Raw genomic sequence first — 21,158 nt, forward strand, 5'->3', positions numbered from 1 at the left:
TTGACACTCATTATTTAAATGAAAGCATTCAGCTTCAGTCCGTCAAAGACGCTGAACTCGACTGAATGTCTCGTAGCTGCTCAGTCAGCCAATCACACGACTCCTCTGGTTGTATAGAAGTCTATGAGAAAATGACTCTACTTCTCTCTTGATTTATTACCTCAGTAAACATTGTAAACATGAGTTTATGGTCTCAATCTCTAGTTTCAAGTCTTCTTCAATACAGCATGATGTTCATTTAGTAAATGATGGTCCATTTAGAGTCACACAGACCATAAAGCAGGGGATGCTTTAGGGGCGGAGCTACACAGTGATTGACAGGTCTCTACGTCACTCCTCCTCAGTCCATATATGGTCACTTCCTGTTCACTGGTTGTGAAAAACAACAAGATGGTAAAACGCCAAACTTGAGGCTTTTAAAACGTCTACAAACGTCACCGTGACTGTTTTTAAGGATAACAAGTTGTTATTGATTAGTGAAAGAAATGTAGGAGGAGTCTTATGTGTGTAAATGACTCTTAAGAGGTTCTGTTAGTGAGGTGAATATTTCCTACAAACCTTTATTTGCAAGTTACCTCAGATAATCACTTCCTGACAGCTTTTATTTTGTAAGTGCCTTTTTTAATGTTTTGGGTCCTTTATTTTGAAATCCTTGGCGAAACAGGAAGCAGATACAAACCTCGTCAGAGTGTCGTAACTTGACTTCCCATAAAGAAAGCAAGATAAGACGTGTTCTTTATTAACGGTTAAGCTCTGGAACAGGAACAACGTATTGTGTGTTTATTGTGTTTAGTGACATTTATCTTAATTAACCTCCTCCTCCTCTCCTCCCCTCCTCCCTCCTCTCTTCTCCTCCTCTCCTCCCCTCCTCCCTCCTCTCCTCCTCCTCCCCCCTCAGTAAAGAGGAAGTAGTGGTGAGTCCTCTCAAGTGTTTCTTCAGTCAGACTCAGTCAGTTCAGAGAGTCGGTCGAGCAACAGCGAAGAGGAAACTTCTTCACCAGCTGCTCCTTCATCATGGGTCCATTCCTCCTCCTCCTCCTCCTCCTCGGCCTGCCGAGCTCCACCGGCTCGCTGCCTCCTCCACGAACCTCCTTCCTCCTCAGTGAGTCCAACAAACGTTTCTTATTCTGTGTTTGTGTCTAAAAAATGTCTATTTTTATTGGAAATATTTTGTTCTTTCGACACATTTTGTCAAAGTGTTTTTTATTCTGTGCTTTTATGAATCATTGATAACTTATCATGTTACTTTTCTTATCAGGTCATTTATCTGCATTATTATTATAATATGATTATTATTAATAATATTATTAATATAGTCCAATATGACGTCTATAGATGTCTAACATCCAAAACAAATCATAAAATATTCACATTTGAGAATCTTTAACTTGAGTTTATGTCTTTATTGCATAAAAACAAAGTTTAATTTAATGTCGATTGATCCGGTGAGTTTGTATCATTTGTTGTCAATAGATATATTTTATTCGTCCACCAAACAGATTTATGTTAAGTATTGTTATTGTTATTTAAATATGACAAACTAGATATTTAATTATTCGGTATTCGATCTGGTTTGGTCACATGGTCGACGTCCTCCATGTTTGTTCGAGTCTCTGATGTTCACAGGAAACTGATGAAGACGTGTTGTCCGTCAATATCAACATGTTTACACAGCAGCTGGTTAGCTTAGCTTAGCATGAAGACTGGAAACAGCTATCTTAGCTTAGCATAAAGACTGGAAACAGCTAGCTTAGCATAAAGACTGGAAACAGCTAGCTTAGCACGAAGACTGGAAACAGCTAGCTTAGCATAAAGACTGGAAACAGCTAGCTTAGCATAAAGACTGGAAACAGCTAGCTTAGCACGAAGACTGGAAACAGCTAGCTTAGCATGAAGACTGGAACCAGCCAGCTTAGCACGAAGACTGGAAACAGCTAGCTTAGCACGAAGACTGGAACCAGCTAGCGTGGCTCTGTTCAGCTCCTCTACAGCTCACTGATTAACATGTTTTATCTGGTTTATCTTTATATGATTCATCTCAGAGAATCTAGTCCCAGTAAAGAAATAATAATGATAATAATAATCTTAATGATAATAATATTTTTTATCTATGAACAAACTGATGTGATCTGAGAGTGTGTGTGTGTGTGTGTGTGTGGTATTGATGCATTCATATATATATATATTTATTCATATATATATATATATATATATATATATATATATATAGTTTTTTTTATATATATATATACATATATTCATCAGATAAATGTAGAGGAGTAAAAAGTATGATAATGTACAATACATCAATGTAGTGGAATAGAAGTAAAGTACAGATCTTCTCTGCTCTTCATGTGAAACTGAGCTCAGAGGTCGTCGTGCTTCACTTCCTGTCGTTGCAACAGCTTCACCGTGAAGTCAGAGATTCCACTGAAACGTGTCGCTGCCAGTCAGAACCACAGCCGCCCGTCTGAGTCACACTCTGACCACACCGACCAATCACATCTGGGTATCAGAGTTTCACTCTTCATATCAAATGGATTCTGTTTTCAGAACTATTTTCTGTGCGTTGTGAGTTCCACAGGGCTCCATGCTGGGTCCTCTAGTGTTGACCTTCTTCTGTCACCGTGGATTCTCTCACGTTGAACTAAAGAAACATATTGATTTCACACATTGATTCAGTGTATTCATGGTTTGTAGAAACGTACATTTTAATCTGGTGACTGCTTCACATTTATTGCTCCGCCTCTGTAGCTTCTTCACACTGAAGTCCTCTCTAACAGCTTTGTTCTGTTACATGTTAGCTCCTCATCTCAAAAGACATTTGGTCTTAATTCACTTCATTTTGTCCCAACGATGACCCGACTGTTCCCTGACCGGAAGCTGTCTGAAGGAAGCAGAGTGTCGTCAAAGTGACTTTTTAAATGTTGAAACATTTAGCAGCTTTTTAATCTCTAAAGTATGATAAAGTGATTTTAATGAGCTGCTGCTCGTCTTCAGACATTAGTTTATAAAAGCAGTTCATGTGAATAAACGTTCTGTGAGCAGAGAGTGAAGACGAGCTGAAGGTGTCTCCAGAGCGACGGGTCAGAGGTCACGTCTCCAGAGAGACGGGTCAGAGGTCGCGTCTCCAGAGCGACGGGTCAGAGGTCGCGTCTCCAGAGCGACGGGTCAGAGGTCGCGTCTCCAGAGCGACGGGTCAGAGGTCGCGTCTCCAGAGCGACGGGTCAGAGGTCGCGTCTCCAGAGCGACGGGTCAGAGGTCGCGTTTCTAGAGCGACGGGTCAGAGGTCGCGTCTCCAGAGAGACGGGTCAGAGGTCGCGTCTCCAGAGCGACGGGTCAGAGGTCGCGTCTCCAGAGCGACGGGTCAGAGGTCGCGTCTCCAGAGCGACGGGTCAGAGGTCGCGTCTCCAGAGAGACGGGTCAGAGGTCGCGTCTCCAGAGCGACGGGTCAGAGGTCGCGTCTCCAGAGAGACGGGTCAGAGGTCGCGTCTCCAGAGCGACGGGTCAGAGGTCGCGTCTCCAGAGCGACGGGTCAGAGGTCGCGTCTCCAGAGCGACGGGTCAGAGGTCACGTCTCCAGAGCGACGGGTCAGAGGTCACGTCTCTAGAGCGACGGGTCAGAGGTCACGTCTCAGCGACTCATGGACTCCGTTCTGAGCTGTGATCATGTTTTATATTGGGCTGTTTTCTGCTCATCACTTGGTGTTTTCTCCTCATTGGAGCCTCTGGGTCTGAACGGCGTTTAAATACGTTTGTTCTTCTTCTCTTCGTGCCTCCGTCTGTAGATCTGCTGGATGCTCTCTCCTGTAGAACGAGTTGTGTTAAAGTGTTGAAGTCTGCAGCTTGTGTGAATCAAACTGTGAGACGTCGTGTCTTCTTATCTTAAACTCTCGTCTCTTCAGATTCTGAGAACAGATACGGAGTCTTTCGCTGCAGCTCTGAACCACATCCTCTCAGACCCGGATCACATCCTCAGACCTGAACCACTTAGTGGGCCTCAGAAACAGGAAGTGGGTCAGCTGACTGCTGAAGTTGTTGTTGGTTTATTATTATGTGTCTCTTAAAGTCTCAGTGTGGTCTACACTTAGAAGCAGGTTTCTGTTTAGACCCCCATCGATGTGAGAAGAACCCGCAGCATTAATAACTGTTTCCAGACGTGGTGCATGATGGGAAGGCGGGGGGGTCCTGAGACCGCCGACTGTAGCTGTTCAAGATCCATCGATGTTCTTTGGAAACTGATTCAGTTCTAGTTTAATGACCTGAACCTCTTCAGCGGTTCAAGTCAGGTTTTCATTCGTCACCTTCAACAGTCAGAGAAAAACAATGAAACACAAAGAGGTCAAACAAAGGAGAATATAAATTAAATATAGGATGAAATACTGGCAGACAACAACATACTGAGGTGTGTGCAGCTATCAACAGGAAGTAGAAGCAGTATGAAGGTAAAGTGTACCAGTGAGGTCATTATTATATATATATATATATATATATACATACTAAAATGTACAATGAAATACAGTAAACACAGATAACAGTTCGTTAAAACAAGTTTATCATAAAAGTGTATTTAAATATAGAAGAAACGGTGTTAAACGTGATGATGGAGTTCCTCTAATATGTAACACTTTAATCCGACAACTTTATACAAAACAATCAACAATCATCATGATGCAGATTCTCACTGAGAGCGTCAAGAAAATAAAAGATTGGACCTTTTTAAATGCTGACTCTGTCTGTTTGTTTGTTTGTCTGTTTGTTTGTTTGTCTGTTTGTTTGTTTGTTTGTTTGTTTGTCTGTTTGTTTGTTTGTTTGTTTGTTTGTTTGTTTGTTTGTCTGTTTGTTTGTTTGTTTGTTTGCGTCCAGACTCTCCGGACCGTCCTCTGGTCCTCTTCAGCCCCCCCGACGTCCACAACACAACCACGCTGTTGCTAAGCGACGACGGATCCACCCTGTACGTGGGGGCGCGGGACGCCGTCCTCTCATTGGACGTCAGTCGGAGTGATGTCATCAGGCTGAAGAAGAAGGTGAGCCGGAGTTCAAGCTACTGAAACTCCCATCATGCTTTGCTTTATCTACATGTGAAGTCCTTTATTAAAATCTGTCTGTCTGTCTGTCTGTCTGTCTGTCTGTCTGTCTGTCTGTCTGTCTGTCTGTCTGTCTGTCTGTCTGTCTGTCTGTGGTCCAGGTGGAGTGGCGTCCATCTCAGAGTGAAATCAACGACTGTCAAAATAAAGGAAAGAACGCGACGGTAATGATGAACAAACCTCCTCATTGATTTATAACGTGATGTTTTTGCTCCGTCTAGTCTGACGGGAACGTTTTCTGTGAAAGCTGGTAGAGACCTGTCAGTGACTGTCTGTCTGTCTGTCTGTCTGTCTGTCTGTCTGTCTGTCTGTCTGTCTGTCTGTCTGTCTGCAGGTCGACTGTCCGAACTTTGTGAGTGTTCTGCAGCTGATGAACTCGTCTCATCTCTACGTCTGTGGAAGCTTCGCCTTCAGCCCCCATGATGCCTTCATCGTACGTCAACTCTTTATTTACATTCTTTCTGTTATCGCACAGAAGTACACATTTCATGTATTTGTACTTTAGTTGAGTATTTCCATTTAATACTACTTTATATTTCTACTCCATTATTTTGGAGTCAGAGAATTTGTAGTTCTCTGACTCCAGAGCACTTGTAGTTCTGTGACTTGTAGTTCTGTGACTTGTAGTTATGTGACTTGTAGTTCTGTGACTTGTAGTTCTGTGACTTGCAGTTCTGTGACTTGTAGTTATGTGACTTGTAGTTCTGTGACTTGTAGTTCTCTGACTTGTAGTTCTCTGACTTGTAGTTCTGTGACTTGTAGTTCTGTGGCTTGTAGTTCTGTGGCTTGTCGTTGTCTGACTTGTAGTTCTCTGACTTGTAGTTCTCTGACTTGTAGTTCTGTGACTTGTAGTTCTGTGACTTGTAGTTCTCTGACTTGTAGTTCTCTGACTTGTCGTTCTGTGACTTGTAGTTCTGTGACTTGTAGTTCTCTGACTTGTAGTTCTGTGACTTGTAGTTCTCTGACTTGTAGTTCTCTGACTTGTCGTTCTGTGACTTGTCGTTCTGTGACTTGTAGTTCTCTGACTTGTAGTTCTCTGACTTGTAGTTCTCTGACTTGTCGTTCTGTGACTTGTAGTTCTGTGACTTGTAGTTCTCTGACTTGTAGTTCTCTGACTTGTAGTGGAGTATTGTCTCTTAAACGTGGTGTTTTTATGGTTTGGTCTCCTTCAGGACGCAGAAAGCTTCTCGATGGAGCGCTGTGACGATGCTAATGCTAAAGCTAAAGCTCGCTGCCCTCACAGCCCGGTGCAGAGGAGCTCGGCCATCAGCGTCGGTCAGAACCCTAAATGTCCTCACGTTGCTGAGCTGAGTGTGAGCTTGTGAGTTCTTCAAGCTGCTCTGTGTTTGGTGCAGACGGCGAGCTGTTCACCGCCACCACCACCGACTTCAGAGGAGTCAAACCGCAGATTTCTCGACACTTCAGCAAAGATGGCCGCCAAGACGTCAGCCAGGACTCGTCCGTCAGTCTGCTGGAGGGTGAGTGAAGAGAAAGGTGTTCACTTTAAATCACTTACCCAGAATCCTTCAGTGTTTCTGAATAGGCTGAAGTAAACAGGAGGAAGAAGAGTTTAATTAAAAGATGGTGAAATACTTTAAATAGTTCACAAATACAGCAGCACGACACGTCTTTAAGGTATTTGAATCTCCTGCTGGGTCTCACACTCTTAATATCACTTTAAAGTGTCAGATATCTGGAGCAGAATAAACTCTGTTCGCTTGATGTTTTTGTGTCGTCTGCTGTTTAAACATCTTAAAAACCTCAAAGACATTTACAATAACCTCACCAACTTTCAACCAAACCAGCGTCAGACCGACTTCCCGTTTTATGACCCAGTGACTCATTTCATTTTTTTTGTCTCTAAACAATAATAAATCTGTCTGAATGTGTCAAAGAGCTTCTGACTGTTTCCCTGTTTGTGTCTCTGCTGATAGAAGTCTGGTTACTGAAGCTGCTGATGATTCTGTGATCCGTAAACACAGATATGAGTCGTGTTTCTCTCAGATCTCTTTCTCTCCACGTTCACACCTCGTGTGTCTCCACTTCCTGTATTTCAGAGCCAACGTTTGTCGGCTCGTCGTCCGACCCGTCGGAGAGGAAGATCTACTTCTTCTTTAGTGAAGTGGGGAAAGAGTTCAGCTTCGTGGACGAGCTGAGGATCCCCAGAGTGGCCCAAGTCTGCAAGGTGATGATGTAATAACAGTAATAACAATAACTTTATTCATACGGCACCTAAATAAAATAAAGTAAAGTCAAATATTTTAGTAAAATCAACAAATTAAAAAAAGCTCAGTGAGACAGTCAATACGATAAAAATAAGCTGAGAAATAAATAAAATAATATTTAGTCAAATAAACAAATTAAAAAAATTTAATAAAACAGTAAAGCGACGACATCACATAAAAGCCAGTCTATAAAAATGTGTTTTAAGCAGTAGTGGGCCGTCTTCTCTGCTGGCCTAGACAGAATCACAAAGTTAGAGCTATTTTATAATTTAATAATGTTTCTTAAATACACTACATGTATCATAATTTATATAAATATTTTTCCCATCATCTTATGTTCTCATTGCACAGCTACTGTGCTCCTCAGCTGCTCTGCTTCAGTGCAGCTTGTTTTAAGAAGCTTTTATCCAATCAGAGTTCACCTCTGTGTCTCTAGGTAGAAGAGAGGCCCCAGGCCTGCAGACTCACCAGTGAATCCATGTGCAGGTTAAGTGAATGGGGACGATGTTGTTGATCGTCATAGTGTTCAACCAATCAGATCTTTAGTTTGACATGGTGGGCGTATTCTTTGACGTGTCAGAGCTGCTAGCTGGCCTACAGCTACGTGATTGGTCAGCGGGCTAGCGTGACATGTTGGGTGGTGACAATCCCAACATCTGCTGCCTCTGTGGAGCGACATGTTCAGCCTCAAACGCATTAAAACGTGTTCAAGAAATACAACTGAGGAGGCTCGACTGTCTTCACTGGCGTCCATGAATCCAGAAGAACTTCTTACTGGAACTAAAACACACGGATGTTCTGAACAACGTGAGATTAAACTCTTTATTAACAAAGAAAGGAGGATGGACTTTGTCTTTAAATAGAACAGCAGCTCTGGTAAGTTAAATGTGTTTGTTTTTACATCTGCAGCAGCTTTAAGATGCTTGTTTATATATTATTATTTGGACAACTTGTTTTTATGAAGATGGATTTCTGTTTGGTTTAATATGTGATCGGAACCATTGTTACGTCCAGTGTTGCTCTGGGGACATATTTAGTCGATGCACAGTGTTGCCAATTTGGCGACTTTCTCGCTAAATCTGGCGACTTTCCAAACCCTCATGGAGACTTTTTTTTCAAAAGCTACTCGTGACAAATTTAGAGACTTGTTCTGGTGTTGATGGAGACTTGTTCTGGTGTTGATGGAGACTTGTTCTGGTGTTGATGGAGACTTGTTCTGGTGTTGATGGAGACTTGTTCTGGTGTTGATGGAGACTTGTTCTGGTGTTGATGGAGACTTGTTCTGGTGTTGTTGGAGACTTGTTCTGGTGTTGATGGAGACTTGTTCTGGTGTTGATGGAGACTTGTTCTGGTGTTGTTGGAGACTTGTTCTGGTGTTGATGGAGACTTGTTCTGGTGTTGATGGAGACTTGTTCTGGTGTTGTTGGAGACTTGTTCTGGTGTTGATGGAGACTTGTTCTGGTGTTGATGGAGACTTGTTCTGGTGTTGATGGAGACTTGTTCTGGTGTTGATGGAGACTTGTTCTGGTGTTGATGGAGACTTGTTCTGGTGTTGATGGAGACTTGTTCTGGTGTTGATGGAGACTTGTTCTGGTGTTGATGGAGACTTGTTCTGGTGTTGATGGAGACTTGTTCTGGTGTTGATGGAGACTTGTTCTGGTGTTGATGGAGACTTGTTCTGGTGTTGATGGAGACTTGTTCTGGTGTTGTTGGAGACTTGTTCTGGTGTTGATGGAGACTTGTTCTGGTGTTGATGGAGACTTGTTCTGGTGTTGATGGAGACTTGTTCTGGTGTTGTTGGAGACTTGTTCTGGTGTTGATGGAGACTTGTTCTGGTGTTGTTGGAGACTTGTTCTGGTGTTGATGGAGACTTGTTCTGGTGTTGTTGGAGACTTGTTCTGGTGTTGTTGGAGACTTGTTCTGGTGTTGATGGAGACTTGTTCTGGTGTTGATGGAGACTTGTTCTGGTGTTGTTGGAGACTTGTTCTGGTGTTGATGGAGACTTGTTCTGGTGTTGTTGGAGACTTGTTCTGGTGTTGTTGGAGACTTGTTCTGGTGTTGATGGAGACTTGTTCTGGTGTTGATGGAGACTTGTTCTGGTGTTGTTGGAGACTTGTTCTGGTGTTGATGGAGACTTGTTCTGGTGTTGATGGAGACTTGTTCTGGTGTTGATGGAGACTTGTTCTGGTGTTGATGGAGACTTGTTCTGGTGTTGTTGGAGACTTGTTCTGGTGTTGTTGGAGACTTGTTCTGGTGTTGATGGAGACTTGTTCTGGTGTTGATGGAGACTTGTTCAGGTGTTGTTGGAGACTTGTTCTGGTGTTGATGGAGACTTGTTCTGGTGTTGTTGGAGACTTGTTCTGGTGTTGTTGGAGACTTGTTCTGGTGTTGTTGGAGACTTGTTCTGGTGTTGATGGAGACTTGTTCTGGTGTTGATGGAGACTTGTTCTGGTGTTGTTGGAGACTTGTTCTGGTGTTGTTGGAGACTTGTTCTGGTGTTGTTGGAGACTTGTTCTGGTGTTGTTGGAGACTTGTTCTGGTGTTGATGGAGACTTGTTCTGGTGTTGATGGAGACTTGTTCTGGTGTTGTTGGAGACTTGTTCTGGTGTTGATGGAGACTTGTTCTGGTGTTGATGGAGACTTGTTCTGGTGTTCTGACGTTGAAGCTCGTAGTTCTGCTCTGTGTGAACGAGCAGCTGGAGCTGCCGTGAGCCGCTCAAAGCTCTCACAGAAGCCTCGCGCTGCAGTCAGAGCAGAGAGGAGACGCTCTCTATCTGAAGGTGTAATAAATAATAACCGTAGCTGTGTTTCAGCTGCAGGACAGCAGTGAAGGCCCAGTGATTTAAAAGAGCCTCATTATGAACCGTGTGAAGTGAACGACCCTGAACGTCTCTCTGTCTTTATCTCCTCAGGACGACGTCGGTGGACAGAGGACTCTGCAGAACAAGTGGACGTCTTTTGCTAAAGCCCCTCTGCTCTGTCAGCTGCCCAAACAGCTTCCCTTCAACCTCCTCCAGGACGTGTTCACCCTCCGGCCACCAGAGGGCAGCAACGCCTCGGACACGCTGTTCTACGGCGTCTTCACGTCTCAGTGGTACGAGGACGAAACCTCCAACATACCTCGACTTCTACTCACGAATGTGCTCATGAACAGACATGCCAGCACGTTTCACAGAGAAGTTTTATTAAAGCGTTATTTTAAAGTCAATGCTCCAGGTTGCCCGTTGAGTCTTACTTTGCACCCTGATTATTGCACCATGTAAGCAGCTGAAGTGGAGCTGGTCGCGCCCTAAATGCACTTCAGACGGAACACTTTAAATAGAGTCCAGAGCACTAGACCACAAGGACCTCTGCAGAGGACCCATTCCACAATGGGACCTAAAGTGGAGAATAATGAGTTTATCCGCGCCGTGATTCGGATGCACTCCAACATTCTAATGGCTTCCTCTCTGGCCCGATGCGTCACCCTTCTACCAAAGCCCATCAGTTCTTCAGCAGTAATCCTGCTGACACACAGAACCAAACAGAACCCTTCTTGGTGGAGTAATAACCACCGAGATGAGATATCTCAGTAACGTGTCTTTATATCTCTGGTCTGGTTCAGGTCCTCGGGTCCAGAATCTGCCGTGTGCGTCTTTAAGCTGCAGGACTTCAGGGCCGTGTTCTCTGGGAGCTACAGGACCTTCAACATGGACACCCACCAGCTGAGCTCCATGCTGGGGAAACACTCCTTCATGGGACAGGTACTTTAGTTAACATGAGTCCTTGTTGTTTTATATTTTATTTAATTGTTAAGTTTAAGAACAATAAAAAAATGGAAAATACTAATCAGAGACACAATAAAATAAACACAAAAAATAAAAAATAAAACGTTTGCTTCACGTTGGTCAGGAAAGTATTTTTGAGTCCGGAGTTTGGTCTTCTGTGTTTCTGCCCCTTGGTGCTACATTTAGCTTAGCTTCAGGCAGTTTCTGTCTAATCTAGAATAAATGTAAAAGTGCAACACAACATGACTAACAACATACAGACGCTTTAACACGGAGGTGACACGCAGCATCCCATTCAACACAACCGTATTATCAGTTATGTTTCTCGGATAAACGTCATAAATATGTATCTGATGAGGTCACCAGGAGGAGATGAAACCAAAAGTAAAGGCTCACTTATTGGAATTAACAATTCAAGTAAGTTCCAAGTAGTTTTGTTGCATTTTTCTTGAGTTTAATTTAAAACTGTAATCGGGGAGATAACATGTTTTGACCTTGTTCATGTCACACATCGGACACATAAAGTGTAAAACAGACTTTAAAGTCTGTTATTATGCGTGAAAGGTGAACGGCGTCCCTCAGGGTTTGATCCTGGGCCCGGGTTCGTTCTCTAGTTTGAACTCCGGGCTCTTTAGATAGTCAGCGTATGAACTTCCCTTCATGTTCTCCTGACAGTGTGGACTGGACAGCGCTTCAGATTCTGACTTAGCGGACGTGAAGAAGAGTTTCCTGACCAGCGGCAGCGTCAGAGGAGATCCGGTCGTCGTGTCTTCGGAGCAGCGATACTCACGTGTGACGGCGATGAGGACACAGGCCGCCGACGGCCGGCAGCACACCGTCCTCTTCCTGCTGACGGGTGAGACGGCAGACTACACGGTGATAAATGTGACGCGTGGAAATATATATTCTGTATTCAAACGGTTCCTCATCTCCTCTCTGATGTCCAGAGTCTGGGTTCCTCCACAAAGTGGCTCTGCTGGATCAGGGTGCGCAAGTTATTGAGGAGATTCAGGTCTTCACACAACCTCAGCTGGTCAAAAGCATCGTCATCTCCTCCACCAAGGTAGACCTCACACCTCCATGTACATATATACATATACATATATATATATATATATATATATATATATATATATATATATATATATATATATATGTATATACACAAAAAACTAATGCTGCTTAATACAAAACACTGTGGGAGGGAAAGTGAAAGTGAAAGAAAAATATTCCACAAAATGAAATGACAACATAACAATAACTTGCAAAGCGGAGCAAATAATATAAGAAACAGTTCAACATTTAAATCTGAAATAGCAGATAAACGTGTGTAGTCCTGAGCTTCAAACTAACGAGTCATCGCTCTGAATGGACTGAATTGTATTTTAAAGTTGTGTATTTTTGGTACGAGATAAATGAAATCTATGAGATAAAGAACAGACGTAACATTGAGTTCATCTGTTTACCTTCAGTGCTCCAATAAGAACGAGTAGTTTAACGTGTTCTACGTGGATCTGGTCCTGTAGGGAGTTCTCTATGTGGGGACGTCAGAGGGCGTGGCCTCTGTACCTGTGGCCAGGTGCTCCGTCTACTCCTCCTGCAGCCAGTGCGTTCTGGCCAGAGATCCTCTGTGTGGGTGGAGCCGGACCAGCAGCGCCTGCACCGGAGTGGACGGCCATCGCCACGACGACATGTACGTAAACGTTACCGTCGGCGCTTCGGGTCCGTCCACCGATGAGGACTAGAGACCATCTGCAGTCAATGTCAGGGTTTACTGTCACTGTGAGCGTTAACAGTGAACAACAGGAGCAGAGCGAGACTCTCAGCGCTGTCTGTGGCCCTGAGTAATGACTGACAGGCTGTGGGTTCACTCCTCTAGGGCTCAAGACCTGAAGGACGGAGATGTGGGGGAACAATGTCGAGGAGAAACCAGGAGCGGACCGGTCAAAGGTAACGTCTTCCTCAGAAGCAGCTCCGATACAATCAGAAGATTTCACTTTTAATTCCTTTTATTCTTTTATTCCATCCTTTCTGCGTTTTGGTAAGAAGACTAAAGGTCTTTAACAGCATGTAAAGTATTCTTAAGACCGTGAGAGTCGTTACAGAGACTATGAAAGATAATTAAGGGGGGGGGGGGGGGGCAACAAAACAATCAAAAAGGTATTTATTTGATATAAAATCCTGTGAACGATATTTCTTTCTGACCCACATTGATCTCCTCTGTGGATGGAACCGTGTTTCCACACCTGAAGACAGACGCTGCTCTTCATTCTGACGTTTTGTGTCCCGACAGAAGTCAACGTTCGCGTGAACGACGCGGTGAGGCTTCGGTGTCTGAAACCTTCCAACCTGGCCTCCGTGACCTGGACCTCCGCTCGAGTCAAAGACCTGCCGGAGAAGCTCTTCATCCGGTCGGCAGACGGCGGCCTCAGCTTCCTCGCCGCCGCCAACACCTTCGGGATCTACCGCTGTGAGGCGGAGGAAGGCGGGTACAAGGAAGTAGTCGCGAGCTACGACGTCCGGCGGGTCGCTTCGCCGCGCGCCATCGACCCCTTTACGAAGGAAAACCACGCGACCACCAACGACGACGACGACGACGACGACGAGGACATCGCAACCGAGGAACCAACGACTTCTACGACCAGACCTCCAGGAGACCCGCAGGTCCACACGACGGAGGAGGAAGAACTTCTACTCACGATCGACTTAGAACAAGAGAAGAGAGACGCCCAGTCCGGGAAGGAGACGTTCGAGGGCGTCGAAGAGAAGAAGAGTTACTACAGCGAGCTGGTCGGCGTTTCCTTCCTGCTGGCGACCTGCGTCTGCCTCCTGGCGCTCGGAGGCCTCCACGTGTGGCGCCAAAGGAAACCCGGCCTCAAAAGAATCAGTCCTCTGGTCGGTCCGGGAGACGGCGGCGAAACCAACCGATCGATGGAGAGCGTTCCGTCTATGAGCAGCCCGGAGGACGGCGGCCCTGAGCTCAAGGAGGAATGAAACACATCACGAGCTCGGTTTGGTACAGATATATACATATATATATATATATATATATATATATATATATATATATATATAGCTCCAGTTTGTGTTTGTGTTCAACAACCCTCTGGCTTTATCACGATCTTAGGGTAGTTGATTAATGTTAATACATGAGAGGAACTAATGTGGCTACAGAGATAGGTCAAGGGCGTGTTTAGCCTAGCTTAGCACAAAGAGTGGAAACGGGGGGAAACTGCTAGCCTCCTCTGCTCTCCTCCGTCATTTTAAAATGCAGTTATTAGCGAGACTTTGGGCAAGTTTAAGATAGCTACTCTATAATTACTCTGGTTTAATTTATCCTCTTTATACATAGAAACCTGAACGAAGAGATTCTTTTTATTTTTACTGTATAATTTTACTGCCAAAAAACTCTTTGACAGGACGTCATAAATATGATTTGTCATCACGCTTAAACCTTTGTCTTTCAGTGTTTGCGTAGTGAACCAATGACAAATACACAACTTAAAACAATGTGATATTTGATAATATCAATAATTACCTGATATTAGTGACTCGGCCTCCAGCTGTGGACAGAATGAGAGACGACAGACGGTCGAGGTCACTTTGGACTCTTTCTGGTTTTGAGAATCTTTAAAGTCATTTTTCACGTCTTTGTAGTCGTTTGAGTCCGTTTGTGGTCACCAATCAGACTGCAGGGCTCGTTTAATCACCGGTTTCATGAGACCCGGTTTAATGAGAACCGGTTTAATGAGAACTGGTTTCATGAGAACTGGTTTCATGAGACCTGGTTTAATGAGAACTGGTTTCATGAGAACTGGTTTCATGAGACCCGGTTTAATGAGAACCGGTTTCATGAGAACTGGTTTCATGAGAACTGGTTTCATGAGACCTGGTTTCATGAGACCTGGTTTAATGAGAACTGGTTTCATGAGAACTGGTTTCATGAGACCTGGTTTAATGAGACCTGGTTTCATGAGACCTGGTTTAATGAGACCTGGTTTAATGAGAACTGGTTTCATGAGAACTGGTTTAATGAGAACTGGTTTCATGAGACCTGGTTTCATGAGACCTGGTTCATTCATACTGATCAGTGATTCTTATGGATTAAATCTTCTCTTCTGACTCTGGGTGAGTTAAAGAGAAACACACTTTATGTTTTATTAGTTGTGTTAAATGTTTAAATACGTGTTGAATGAATTAGTTTGTTGTGAATATCTCTCATGAAATGATCTTTGTATGCTGTGTGAACATCAGTCTGTGTGAACTTTGAGTCTTTGATGTATTTGATCTCATAAACACAACGAGACGTGAAACCTGCTGTGAATGTAAGAAGTTACACTTGTTTATATTGTTTATAATTTAATCACCAGATCTAATATTCTTTCTGTTTAATTGTCTTCACAAACATTTTCACCTCTTATGTCTCAAATTAAACTATAAATTGTGAACTTGTTGAATATTTATTGTTTTCATTTATTAGAGTAAATTACTGGTAAAGCTGTCGTTAAATATGATTCTTCATCATTTCTAATAAATCATGTTAAAGTACAGATCAGTTTACTGAACAAGTGCGTTTTATTTATTTTTGATTCAGTGTTTAAACTATAACGCTGTCTTAGAGACAGATAAGAGACACTAACTCACACACAAGACGTCGTATTTAAAACAAACTCACGATCTTGAGACACCAAGACATTTATTTTCAGATACTGAGCCTTTATTTTGAAGAGATTCACATGCTGCGTTCAGGTGTTATCGAAGTAATCACAATCTGGAGAGCCAGCTGTCCTTACACACCGCAGTAGACTACAGACTAACAAGAAGGTTACGGATCCATAATGATGATAATAATTTGTCAGTTTGCATATTAAAGTAATTAAGGACACAAAACAGGAAACTTTTCAAAGCCAGGAAACGTTTTTTGCTTGTATTTCCACCCGAAAGCTACTTCTTCGGCTGGTATTTCAGATGTCCGAGTTTACGACGAGCACCTGAAGGCAGCATCCGTCCAGCCCTCAGAATCAACAGGAAACTTCAGCGAAGGTTCGAAAGCTTCCGAGTCTCCTCAGAACTACGAGTCAAAGTGCAGGTAACGCGTCCTGCTCCTCCACACGGCCCCGTGTCCTCACGGAGAGACGTCGAGAGGATGTGTGTGTGGTGTTAAAGTCTTTATGGTCTCAGGAACTCGAGCTACTGACGCCTCAAACATCGTCCAACGATCACTTCCTGTTTGTGCTGCTCACGAGACATCAGAGAATCATAAAGAGATGAATTCTGACGTTTAAAGAGCTGCAGAGACTCCAGCGCGTCTTCAGCTGAAGTTTATCTACTTTATCTTTACAATGTTATATATTTGTATTATTTAAAATGTCAACCATTGCTGCTTGGTGAGTGACGTCATTGACAATTAGGCCTGAGTGGTTTTGTAGATGATGCTGCTGAGTGAGGACAACAACAACAACAACAACAACAACAACAACAACAACAAGCCTCTCATTAAGTATCATTTAAATGACACAGTGGAAATGTGTCACATGTTGTTGTACCTTTAATTATCATATTATGACATCTAGTCTCACGATATTAATATAATATCAATATATTGTAACAAAGTACAACTCTGAGGTACTTTACTGGAGTATTTCCATATTCTACTACTTTATACTGCTCTACTACACCTCAGAGGGAAATGTACTGCGTTACATGTATTTAATACATTTAGTTACTTTATAAATTCAGATTACTAATCAACTAATACATGAAGAATTATTACAGATGAAACTACCTGCAGTATATGAAGATATACTCTACATTATTCTGCATACTGAGTACTTGTACTTCTGGTACTTAAAGTATATTTTGATGCTGATACTTTTACTTTAATAAGAATTTAAATGCATGACTTTGACCCAAAATCCAAAATCTCAAAATGAGCGATCCCCCCCCCCCGAGTCTGAAGCTCTCTGATTGGATGGTTCTTACAGCAGTGCACTCTGGGACATGTGGTCCTCTCTCTCTCTGGTCACAGTGCGTGTCTCTGACGTCTCACCATGACGTCCACATCCATCACCACAGTGGGAGGAGTGGTGGTCGTCACTCAGGTCATCCCGAAGGAGGAAACCGGCGTCCAGCTCCAGACGGCCACGCCCCCAACCGCACAGGCCCCGCCCACTAGCCCCGCCTCCAAGATGGACGAAATGACGGCCGTCTTCCTGCGGGGGGAGCCGCGGGGCCTCGGGGTGAGAAACCGTTTAATGCTTTATATATATAATACTTTATATATATAGTATATATATATATAAATACATTATCATGTTAACAGAACAACAAGAGGAGATGGAACCAAAGTTAGTTGTAGTAACTTTAAGTAAAAGATGTGCGATAACATGTAGTAATATTGTGTGTGTGTGTGTGTGTGTGTGTGTGTGTGTGTGTATCTCAGATAGTCCAGGTCTTCCTTGGTCTCCTGTGTGTTCTCTTCAGTGTGACTTCGTCCTTCTCACCGATCCTGATCCTTCACGCTCCGTTCAGCCTCGCCGTCACCGTACGTAGACTTCCCTCTATCAGCCAATCAGAGATCAGAACACGTTAACACACACACACACACACACACACACACACACACACACACACACACACACACAGGATGGTAACAGTTTGTCTGTGATGTCATCAGTTCGTGGTCTCCGGCTCTCTGGTCGTTGCGGCAGCGAGACGGACTTCAGTCGGACGGGTGAGGTTTTAAGATTTATAACATTTATCTTCAGATATTGTAAATGTATTATTCATATTTTATTTATTATAAAAAGAGAACAACATTTTCATAAATATTTAGTTTATCTCACTTCTCTAATGTTCAATAAATATATTTAAGACACACTGTACAGAGTATTAATATCATCATGAACGGTCCACTTTTATATATATTTATATAGATATTTATATATGTATATATGTATATGTATACCACGGACTGTGGGTGAGTTCAGAGACATGGTTTTAGTGGTCTGACTCTCTGCTATGGGTCCAGGTCTGGGCATCTCTGGTCTCAAACCTGATCAGCGTCCTGCTGGGCCTGGTGGGCGTGGCCTATGTCTGCTGGTTGCTGGCTGAGGGCTCCGCCTCCAAACGCCTCTGTGACAGCGATGCCTTCGGGGGCCTCGTGCTCACGGAGGATCAGCTGAGACGGTGCAGAGGGAACTTGTTCTTGGTGGATGTAAGTCTTCTGATCTGGTTCTTCTTGTTGCTGAGTGGAGATGAAATATATTGCTGACTCATTTGAATAACGTTGCTGTCTCAGATGGGGGTCTACGGACTTCTGGGTCTCCTCCTGGTTCTGCTGGTCCTGCAGGTTTGTGTCTCCGTCACCGTCACCGTGTTCTCCGTCAGAGCCCTCAGACGCCAGGACCGCTTCACGGTGAGACGTCAACACCTGCATTCATACGTCAGTATTCATACATCAGTATTCATATGTCAATATTCATACGTCAATATTCATACATCAGTATTCATACGTCAGTATTCATACGTCAATATTCATACATCAGTATTCATACATCAGTATTCATACATAAGTATTCATACATCAGTACTCATACATCAGTATTCATGTATAAATATTCATACATCAATATTCATACATCAATACTCGTACATCAATATTTATACATCAGTACTCATACATCAGTATTCATGTATAAATATTCATACATAAATATTCATACATCAGTATTCATACATCAATATTCATACATCAATATTTATACATCAGTACTCATACATCAATATTCATACATCAATATTCATACATCAATACTCGTACATCAATATTTATACATGAGTACTCATACATCAGTATTCATGTATAAATATTCATACATCAATATTCATACATCAATATTCATACATCAATACTCGTACATCAATATTTATACATCAGTACTCATACATCAGTATTCATGTATAAATATTCATACATCAATATTCATACATCAGTATTCATACATCAATATTCATACATCAATATTCATACATCAGTATTCATACATCAATATTCATACATCAGTATTCATACATCAATACTCGTACATCAATATTTATACATCAGTACTCATACATCAGTATTCATACATCAATATTCATACATCAATATTCATACATCAGTATTCATACATCAGTATCCATACATCAATATTCATACATCAATACTCATACATCAATATTCATACATCAGTATTCATACATCAATATTCATACATCAATATTCATACATCAGTATTTATACATCAGTATCCATACATCAATATTCATACATCAGTATTCATACATCAATATTCATACATCAATATTCATACATCAGTATTCATACATCAATATTCATACATCAGTATTCATACATCAATACTCGTACATCAATATTTATACATCAGTACTCATACATCAGTATTCATACATCAATATTCATACATCAGTATTCATACATCAATATTCATACATCAGTATTCATACATCAGTATTCATACATCAATATTCATACATCAATATTCATACATCAGTATTCATACATCAGTATTCATACATCAATATTTATACATCAGTACTCATACATCAGTATTCATGTATAAATATTCATACATCAATATTCATACATCAGTACTCATACATCAGTATTCATGTATAAATATTCATACATCAGTATTCATACATCAGTATTCATACATCAATATTCATACATCAGTATTCATACATCAGTATTCATACATCAGTATTCATACATCAATATTCATACATCAGTATTCATACATCAGTATCCATACATCAATATTCATACATCAATACTCATACATCAATATTCATACATCAATATTCATACATCAATACTCATACATCAGTATTCATACATCAATATTCATACATCAGTATTCATACATCAATATTCATACATCAGTATTCATACATCAGTATTCATACATCAGTATCCATACATCAATATTCATACATCAATACTCATACATCAATATTCATACATCAATATTCATACATCAATACTCATACATCAGTATTCATACATCAATATTCATACATCAATACTCATACATCAGTATTCATACATCAATATTCATGAATCAATATTGATGTATGAATATTGATATGTGTGTGTGGGGGTGATGAGTGGATTATCTTTGACGGTTTAAACATCATGTATTTGATCTCCAACGGTTTAAAAGTGAGAAATAATCATTGAGTTCTTTAGGTCATTTCACCAGATGTTAGTTTAAAGTGTATTAATCTTCTAGAACATAAAGAGTTTGTTATAAACTGGATGTGTCGAGTTTGAGAGACACTATCCAGGTGCATTATGGGTAATGTCTCACCTCTGCTGCTCAGATTTAGAGGATGTTCATGGAGGTGACGCTGAGCTGCTTTCTGTTTGATTTCTGTTTGACCTCTGTTTGACCTCCAGGTGAAGGTCGGTGCAGCGTCGGAGGTCGGCAGCGACGTCTCTCTGCTGGGCAGCGCATGAGAGGAGACCTCTGAATACATTGAGTACTACTACTACATGTACTGCAGTAATACTGCAGAGTACTACTTTCATTCTGTGCTTCTCTCTTTCTCTGCTTTAATCACTGCTCTATGTTTCAACCTGCTGAAGGTTTGTGTTGAAGTACGCAGAGAGTACACACTCTACGCAGAGAGTACACACTCTACGCAGAGAGTACACACTCTATGCAGAGAGTACACACTCTACGTAGAGAGTACACACTCAGAGAGTACACACTCTACGCAGAGAGTACACACTCTGCGTACTGTTGATCAGCGACCAGGGCTAACCCTAACAAATGAATGTAGTTGCATATATATATATATATATATATATATATCCTATATATATATATATATATATATATAGTTATGTATCATGAATGTATTTTTTGAAAAATCAGGTGAAATCAGAATTGCGTCCCTATTAACGGTGGAAGGTTTAAATATTGGTCATGAATATGAGTCTTTATTCATCTCTGAAAACTGTTCTGTCTGTTTTTACATTTATTCAATAAATTGAAGATTTATTTGCCACGT

The 21,158-nt window shown here is 41.9% G+C and overlaps 2 protein-coding genes across 2 annotated transcripts; both read left to right on the top strand.

Annotated features, from left to right (window-relative positions):
• The first annotated feature begins 965 nt into the window (after positions 1–965).
• LOC306700218 (semaphorin-4A-like) lies at positions 966–15,524 on the top strand. Its single transcript, XM_079165170.1, has 14 exons — positions 966–1,102; positions 4,866–5,026; positions 5,188–5,250; positions 5,421–5,519; positions 6,259–6,361; positions 6,442–6,564; positions 7,144–7,271; positions 10,224–10,405; positions 10,916–11,054; positions 11,754–11,934; positions 12,026–12,141; positions 12,605–12,771; positions 12,958–13,028; positions 13,372–15,524. Exons 1-14 carry the CDS (start codon positions 1,015–1,017, stop codon positions 14,070–14,072), a joined length of 2,322 nt encoding a protein of 773 aa, XP_079021296.1. The 5' UTR covers positions 966–1,014; the 3' UTR covers positions 14,073–15,524.
• Positions 15,525–16,080: 556 nt separating this feature from the next.
• On the top strand, positions 16,081–21,155 carry LOC306699586 (high affinity immunoglobulin epsilon receptor subunit beta-like). The gene is made up of 7 exons (XM_079164232.1): positions 16,081–16,167; positions 17,107–17,317; positions 17,521–17,622; positions 17,755–17,811; positions 18,109–18,294; positions 18,379–18,495; positions 20,542–21,155. The coding sequence occupies exons 2-7, from the start codon at positions 17,129–17,131 to the stop codon at positions 20,599–20,601; spliced, it is 711 nt and encodes a 236-aa protein (XP_079020358.1). The 5' UTR covers positions 16,081–16,167; positions 17,107–17,128; the 3' UTR covers positions 20,602–21,155.
• The last annotated feature ends 3 nt before the right edge of the window (positions 21,156–21,158 follow it).

This window comes from Pholis gunnellus, assembly GCF_910591455.1.
Source record: "Pholis gunnellus genome assembly, chromosome: 8".
NCBI classification, from domain to species: Eukaryota; Metazoa; Chordata; class Actinopteri; order Perciformes; family Pholidae; genus Pholis; species Pholis gunnellus.

What these genes read in the sequence shown, in the direction of transcription:
- LOC306700218 (XM_079165170.1), top strand. Translation starts at nt 1,015, where the DNA reads ATGGGTCCATTCCTCCTCCTCCTCCTCCTCCTCGGCCTGCCGAGCTCC. An exon ending in GTCCGTCAGTCTGCTGGAGG is followed by an intron (nt 6,565 to 7,143) that starts GTGAGTGAAGAG and finishes CCTGTATTTCAG; the next exon opens with AGCCAACGTTTGTCGGCTCG. An exon ending in GGCCATCGCCACGACGACAT is followed by an intron (nt 12,772 to 12,957) that starts GTACGTAAACGT and finishes TCACTCCTCTAG; the next exon opens with GGCTCAAGACCTGAAGGACG.
- LOC306699586 (XM_079164232.1), top strand. Translation starts at nt 17,129, where the DNA reads ATGACGTCCACATCCATCACCACAGTGGGAGGAGTGGTGGTCGTCACT. An exon ending in CGTTCAGCCTCGCCGTCACC is followed by an intron (nt 17,623 to 17,754) that starts GTACGTAGACTT and finishes TGATGTCATCAG; the next exon opens with TTCGTGGTCTCCGGCTCTCT. An exon ending in GACGCCAGGACCGCTTCACG is followed by an intron (nt 18,496 to 20,541) that starts GTGAGACGTCAA and finishes TTTGACCTCCAG; the next exon opens with GTGAAGGTCGGTGCAGCGTC.